This window comes from Nesoenas mayeri, assembly GCF_963082525.1.
Source record: "Nesoenas mayeri genome assembly, chromosome: 10".
Taxonomy (NCBI): Eukaryota; Metazoa; Chordata; class Aves; order Columbiformes; family Columbidae; genus Nesoenas; species Nesoenas mayeri.
In genome coordinates this window covers 7,385,455-7,393,172 of record NC_137560.1, presented here as the reverse complement: position 1 = coordinate 7,393,172, position 7,718 = coordinate 7,385,455, and the positions used below count along the sequence as shown (strand labels likewise).

Here is a 7,718-nt window from a genome sequence, read left to right as displayed (position 1 = left end):
GGGAGGAGGCGCCGCCACCGCCCCGGGAGGAGGAGCCGCCGCCGCCCCGGGAGGAGCCACCGCCGCCCCGGGGGGAGGAGCCGCCGCCGCCTCGGGAGGAGCCGCCGCCCCGGGGCCGCACTACAGCGCCGTCTGGCGGATTCGGGCGGCGCCGCGCGTGCCCGGGCCGGGCGCCGCCATGTCCGCCGAGTGGCTGCGGCGGTTGTGGCGGGGCGACCCCGCGGAGCGGCCCGGCGGGGCACAGGGGCCAGGGCCGGGCCCGCCGCCCGCTGCCCTCGGCTACCGCCGACCCAAGTTCCTGCGTGGCGGCGGCAGCGCGGAGGAGAGCCCGCGGGGCGGGCGGGCCGTGCGGGGCACCGGGCCCGAGCGGCCCCTGCCCTGGGGCGCGGGATACGCCGAGTGAGTGCGGGCTGGCATCGGGGCCGCCCCAGGCAGGGGCTCCGGGAGACCCCCGGGGGTGGAAGGAGCGGGATTAACGGGGCTCTCGGGGTGCTTGTAGGGGTGGGAGGCGTTGTGCAGGTTGTGGGGGGGCGCCCGGGGTCGACGTAGGGTTTGGGGCTCTTGGGAGAGTCGGGGGTGTTTAGGGGACTCCGGGGTGGTGGCCGCACCCCGCTGCTTCTCCCGCTGCCCAGGGCCGGAGCATCAGCCCTCTGGGGCGCGGGGCGGCTCGCAGGCTGAAACCGCCCCCTGCCCGCGCCCGCAGCGGGCGAGCGGCGTCCTCCCCCAGGCACAGCAGCACAGGGCTGATGCGCTGGCATGTTTCTCCCTCCCCATCGGGGCTGGCAGCAGCGTGAGACGCACCTGCCCACCTCCCTGCCTGCACTGGGCTGTCACCGTTGCTTGTGCCAAGGGGCAGCCCTGCGAGCAGCATCACGTCAGCTCAAATATCTTGTCTCTTAATGTGACGGTGTTTACACTGTAATTTTACTGCTGGGATTGCACCGTCCCCTGCTCTGTGCCCTGTTTGCAGGGAGCTGGCTAGGCAGGGCTCTTCCGTGGGGCTGCTGTGTTGGGCAGCAGCATGCAGAAAACCCTCCTTTGAAAGAGACGGGAGCAGGGAAGATGTTTGGGGCAGGAGGTGGTTTTTGGGGCTAGTGGCACTGGGCATCCATCCACTTACACCTAACAAAGTGCCTTAAAAACAAAGGGAGAGAGACTAGAATTTCAGAAATCTCTGAGCTGTGTAAAGAGAACAAACTCCCATCCGGGGGCAAACATTAGCCAGACTGGAAGGACAAACAGTGATGATAGTTTTGCAATTCACTGTGTCACCAAGGAAATAGCACAGTGGGGGCTGCTGACAAAGGCAGCCTGAGGCCAGGGTGCTCAAAACTGCTTGACCTTGTGTGCCTGGCCAAACTTTTTCCTGCTGCACATAAAGGACTTGTTACTGAGGTCCCCAGCAAGGAGATCCTGGGGGCTGAAACAGGAGCAGGGTTGTGGGGTTGGAAGGATGGGGCAAGGTGTAGCTGTTTGCTATGGCTGTGGGATGCCCAGCACAGCTGGCTGGGAGCAGCCAAGCAGCTCTGCACCTGCACCCCTTACCTGGAGCGTTTGCACCCCCAGGGTTATCAATGCCGAGAAGTCGGAGTTCAATGAGGACCAGGCAGCCTGCTGTCAGATCTCCATCCGCAGGAGAGAGCCAGGCCTGGAGGAGGATGAGGAATGGCTGATCCTGTGCTCCACGCAGGTATAGCCCCTGGGCAGGCTGCGCTGCGGGCCCTGGTCTGCACCCAAGGGCCCAGGAACAGGAAACATGGAGTTCCCACATCTATCTTACATGCCCATGCACTGGAACCCTTCCTTGGACACATTTAGGGGTCCCATGTATCCTGTATCTAGCCAGCACACACCCAGCTCTACCCATCTGCCATTTCTGTTTCCTTGGCCCATGCCTTGCAGTATCTGAGGTCATCCAAGCCCTTTTACTCCGCGCCCTCACCGAGTACTGTCCTTACTCTGCTGCCAAGGGGCGGTATGTATTGTCATGGCTGGGGGACAGCAGCGTGCACCAGGCAGGTGGGATGCTCTCACCTGGGAGCGGCTCTGCCTCGCCTCTTGTAAAATGGAGTCGCCACACCTCTCAGCGTGAGGGTGGTGGCTGTGAATCCAGTCGCTCAGAGCTCAGATGGTGTATCTGGCAGAGCAGCAGACGAGTTTGAGCGGTGCAGGGGATTAACTGGCAGCAGGGGAGGGTAGCTGAGGTGGAAAAGCCAGGCAGAACAAATGCAGCAATGCCCTGGCTGCAAGCCTGCCATCTGTACGACCTCTCCAGCCCCTGTGCTCCCCCTCTTCCCCACTGCAGTTTCTGACTGGTTACTACTGGGCACTGTTTGATGGCCACGGTGGCCCCGAAGCTGCCATCATCGCCTCCAACTATTTGCACTACTGCATCAAGCAGAAACTGGAGGAGGTTGCAGGAGCTGTCACAGAAGCGCATCCCCCCATGCACCTGAGCGGACGCTGCGTTTGTGACAGTGACCCACAGTTCGTGGAGGAGAAGCACATCCATGCTGAAGACCTGGTGGTGGGAGCCCTGGAGAACGCCTTCCAGGAATGCGTGAGTACCCCATGCAGGGCGCTGCTCCGAGCAGTCAGTCTGTCCCTCCTGGTTGCCCAGGGTGGGCAAGGTCTGCAGTTCTGCAGCTCATCGAGCAGACAGGAACATTCAGCCAACCTTTAAGTGTGCTGAGATCACACTGGGTCAGGTCCAAGATCTGCCTGAGATGTGTTGCATGTTGTTAGTGCTGACCCAGAGCAAAGCTACAGCATCTCTGTTAAGCTGCACCCAGGGGATAAGTTTTTTCAGGGCTAGATAGGGGCTGTTGTCAGACTCCTACAGCATATACAGGTTTGAGATCTCCCCATCACACTCCTATAGAATGGTCCTTGGTCCAGTAGCAACAGATTTGTTTGCTGTATCGAAGCAACATCATCTTTCACCTTGCTGGTTTCGCACAGCCCATCTGCAATCAGTTTTGGCTCTGGATTTCTATTGTGAGGCAGGAGGCAGCTGCAGAAAGCAGCAACCCAGCTCATGTCACTCTCTAAACTTGTTCAAACCAACAGGATGAAGTCATTGGCCAGGAGATGGAAGCTACAAACCAGACGGGAGGCTGCACTGCTCTGGCTGCACTTTATTTCCAGGGAAAGCTCTATGTGGCTAACGCTGGGGACAGCAGGTGAGCCACAATGAAAAGGGGAAGTTGCTGGGGGACAACAGCCAGGAGTTAAACAGGGTTTCCATCATCGTATTTAATGCTACAGAAGGTAAATTTGCAGCCCAGCCCAGCCTCCTGCCTGCCACAGAACATGTTGGATGGATGGATGGATGGATGGGTGCCCTCATGCCTCCTGGAAGGGTTTGGAGGTTTCAAGGGACTGCCCAGCCCCAGGGCAGCGTTGGGGTGGGGATGCAGCAGTAAGTCCAGTCTGGCTTATGTTTAATAGTGGAAGATGATTTCAGAGCATCCTAATGAGGTTCCTCATCTGGCCTTTGCCCACCGTTTCTGCAGCAGTGATCTCCACCATCGTAAAAACAGGTTCTCTCCTGCAATGGAGTTATTTAAAACAGACTGATATTTTTAAGTGTTCTTGGGTGCACAGCTGTTCTCTGGCATTGCTCTGCTGCTGGTTACGCTGGTCCCATGCCTGTCTGACCCTGGGGACAGCCTCGGTAAGAGGGCTTCAGTGACAGACACAGCTCAGCGCTTTACCTCTTCCCCCTTGTAGGGCGATTCTTGTTCTGAAGGACAGCGTTGTGCCCATGAGCTGCGAGTTCACACCTGAGACAGAGAGGCAGCGAATCCAGCACTTGGTGAGTGACTCCTTGCGTGCATCAGACGATCCAGCTGTGAGCATCCCATTGGATCAGAGAGGGCTTGTGGCAAGAGCACCACCAGCTTTGGTGCCCACCTGTGCTGAAGCAGAGCCTGCCCATCCTCACACCTTCGTTCCCTCTTCCAGGCTTTTCTCTTCCCCAAGCTCCTGGATGGTGAGTTCACGCGCTTTGAGTTTCCACGGAGATTGAAAGGAGATGACGTGGGCCAGAAAGTCCTGTACCGTGACTACTTCATGGAGGGCTGGTGAGTCCTTTCTGCTTGAGGGCGGCTGTACCTGCTCATAGCAATGGGGAGGTGAAGGGAGAAGGCACACGCCCCACTGGTGAGAGCCGTGGGTCGACGGTGCAAAGCTGTGCCAGATCAAATGAAGGATGCTGTGAGCAGCCTCCCCATGACTGAGGGGCTGGGGCTCTGTTGGGGAACAGTTAAGATGGTCCTTCTGGGACCCTGTGAGGTGGGGCTGGTACAAGGAGTCCCAGCCTGCTGCAGGTACAAGCTGGGGAGGAAGGGAAGAGGGAAGAACACCTGGGCATTTGGCAAAGGGTCATTCTTCACTGCATTTGCCTCAGCAGGTCACCTTGCCCCTCCCTCAGTCAGCTGCTGGGGTGTGGAGGCACCACAAGAGTTGAATGACAGTTAAAGTGATTGGGCTATATGTCAAAAAAATCCCAAATGAACACTGAATCCTCTCTTCTAGGGGATACAAGACAGTGGAGAAGGCCGACCTCAAGTATCCTCTTGTCCATGGTCACGGGAAGCAGGTAGCTGAATGCTTTACACAGTGGGAAGGCAGAGGCAAGTCTGCTGGGGATGCTCAGTGTCCCTGTCACTCCCAGGCAGGCTCTGGGGCACTACAGCAGGCAGGCTGCAGCGTGCCCAGTGCTCTGGGGCTCTCCAGCATGGCACAGCCCCACAGCCCCGATACCACAGCTCCTTTTGCCAGCACCGTGTAAGCCAGAGCCCTCCAGAGCAGGGAGGTTGCACCCTGCTCCAAGTACCTTCTAGTAGAGCAGACAGCAGCCCTTAGCCAGCCTGCCCTTTTTGTCTCCCCTCGCACACAAGAGCTCATTTAATCAGATCTCACCCTGGACTTCTTCCTCCAGCTCTAACAGCACCTTTCCCACAAACCTTCTTCAAGGAAAAGATGAGAAAAGGGGGTGGCAGGGAAAAGCAACCACTGCAGACAGAGTCTGCTTGTTGGAGTTGAGGAGAAAGAGCCCCATCACCTCCTCCAGCACTACAACCCACGTGCCACCCCTTTGCACGGAGTCAGTACAGAACCTCCTTTGACAGGAGGAAAAACCTCCCCCCTCTCCTTTTTTTTTTTTTCCCCCAAACCAACCCAATTTTCTCTCCTACCACCATGGGCTTCCTGAGGACTGTAGCATTACCCCAGAGTACATCTTATTAACGCCAGAGCACCAGAAGCCATCCACATGCAGGCTGTCCCTCTCCACACTCGCATCAGGCCATCACTTCTGATCACTGCTCCATCTCTCAAGTCTCCAGGGGCTGCTGTGGGTGATGCTTGAAGGGTTCTAAAGGTGACACATAGATCAGTCAGGACAGGCCACACATCAGCCTTCAAAGGTGCCATATTCTTACATTTAAATGCTGTTCTGCTTTGTTTGGGGCCAGGCTCGCTTGCTGGGGACCCTGGCTGTCTCTCGAGGTCTGGGGGATCATCAACTCAAAGTCATCGACACCAACATTGAAGTCAAACCTTTCCTCTCCTGCATTCCCAAGGTCAGTCGTGGCATGTGGGAATTGCAGGGTGGAATTAAACACGCTGCTTCTCCTCTGTGGCACCCGCCTCTTACGGACCTGGCAGGTTTTACCTGTGTCCTTTTTCCATCGCCCATCTCTCTGCACGCTGCCCAAAGAATCCTCAGGACAGAACGATCTAGAAGCATAGCAGCAAGGGGATGCAGAAGACTCAAAGCACTGTGGTTCCACTTAAAGTCGTCTCTCAGGGGAAGAGTCATCTCCCTGACCCCTCTCATACAGTGCAGGAATTGTCACTGATTTGCTTCTGTACTTCCCAGGTGAATGTATTTGACTTCACTCTGCATGACATTAAGGAAGATGATGTCCTCATCATGGCTACTGATGGCCTTTGGGATGTTCTGTGCAACAAAGAGGTGGCCCATATGGCCAGGAGCTTCCTTGCAGAAAACAGGACAGATCCTCACAGGTAACATCAGCTTTGCCATCATTTTCCCTTGCAGAGAACCTGGTCAGGCCAAAAGCTGAGATCACTCTGCTTCTAGGTCAGCTCCAGCATGATCAGATACTCTCTTCTGCGACTCTGAAAACTGTCTCCTAATCTTTCCCCGTCCTAAAGATACAATGATAAAGCTAGTGTTCTACCTATTTTGACAACATAAAGCCACATCTCACTGTTGTTTCCTAAGGGGCAGTGCCACATTAAACCAAACTTTACATTTTTTCCACCCACAGATTTTCAGAACTGGCCAAGTGCTTAGTATGCAGAGCAAGGGGGAGGAAGAGAGACCACCAGTGGATGCTGGATGACGGCCACGAGGCGTCCTACGATGACATCTCTGTGTTTGTCATCCCACTACACAACAGGGGTGAGGGCTGACGGTCAGCACAAGCAGCATCTGGGTGTCCCCCTGCTGTGGTGCTGTTCAGCAGCAGCCCGGGGCTGAGGGATTCCTGCTGCACACCTACACTCTTCCTGCAAAACCATCGGCAGTGGAACCTGAAAATGCACAGCCAGCACTTATGCAGAAGATCAACAAGAACATCAGCTCCTTAAGAACATGCACAAGAGGAACAGCGGGCAAAAAATCATTCCCCTTACTCCTCTCTCTTTGTTGGGCCAAGGACAAATTTCAAAGGGGGCCACAGAGCTGAAGGGCACTATTGCTGAGATATTTGCAGTACAGCGCGCCTCAAATCCACGTTTCCAGTGACCCCTCTCCTTTTTAATACTGAAGAATTGAGGATCAATTGAGATCCAGCCAGTCTCCAGAGCTGGATTTTCATCAGACTTGAACTAAGGTGTGTAAAACTGGATGCATAAGCTAAAGTGTCCCTTGTATCCATTTGCTGTAACGTGAAACGTACTGAAGAACTGGGAGCTGTTGCTCAGACGGCACCAGCACAGCCGTGCCTAACGCCAACACTGAAGCAGCAGCCCAGGCCTCATGAGAAAGTTGCTGTTTGCAGGCAGCACCACCTCAAAACAGATGACGTTAGCAGAGGAAGCTACACACTGGAGTACAGGAGCCTCCTGCGTTAAGATACGTGCCTTACTATTTAAGAGCATTTAAGTATATCAGCAGGTAAAGCAACACAGAGGTTTCTAACAAATCTTAGTCCACAACACTTGCTAACACTTTTTATATTAATTCAGGTTATTTCTGACAGCAAAGCTGGTTTTGGAGCAGTGGCACTGATGAGAACTCAAGTGTTTAAGTACATCAGCTAATTTAGTAGACGAGCTCCAAGTAAAATAGAACCAGTTTGTTCAAATTTGGCTGCAGTGCTGAATCACGAGTGCTTACACTCGTTACAACAGGAGCAGCAGCGCAGAACACATGCCAAACCGAGTTGTGCCTTAAGCTCCAAGGATCTGCTTCTCAACCAGTTCATTAACCAGGCAAATTCAGGTCTGGACAAGCTTCCCATCTCCCCAAGTCCCCACTTCTGTTTTAATTATTCATTACACAAGTTGTAAGATTCCCTAGTGAAGCAGACAAACATTGGTGTGCGTTTAAGTTTCACAAGGATGCAAGTGCAAATAAAAATGTATTTTTTTTTCATGCATCTTACTGCAGTTTTACTCTTGCCAGAGGTTTTACACAGACCTGACATGGAGAAAAACAGCCTTAGAAAACCACAGGAAAG

General features: G+C 54.8%; 1 protein-coding gene across 1 annotated transcript; it reads left to right on the top strand.

Annotated features, from left to right (window-relative positions):
* Window positions 1-162: 162 nt before the first annotated feature.
* PPM1M (protein phosphatase, Mg2+/Mn2+ dependent 1M) lies at window positions 163-7,560 on the top strand. Its single transcript, XM_080350638.1, has 10 exons — window positions 163-399; window positions 1,567-1,690; window positions 2,306-2,560; window positions 3,070-3,182; window positions 3,733-3,817; window positions 3,967-4,085; window positions 4,540-4,603; window positions 5,481-5,588; window positions 5,888-6,036; window positions 6,303-7,560. The coding sequence occupies exons 1-10, from the start codon at window positions 179-181 to the stop codon at window positions 6,445-6,447; spliced, it is 1,383 nt and encodes a 460-aa protein (XP_080206764.1). The 5' UTR covers window positions 163-178; the 3' UTR covers window positions 6,448-7,560.
* The last annotated feature ends 158 nt before the right edge of the window (window positions 7,561-7,718 follow it).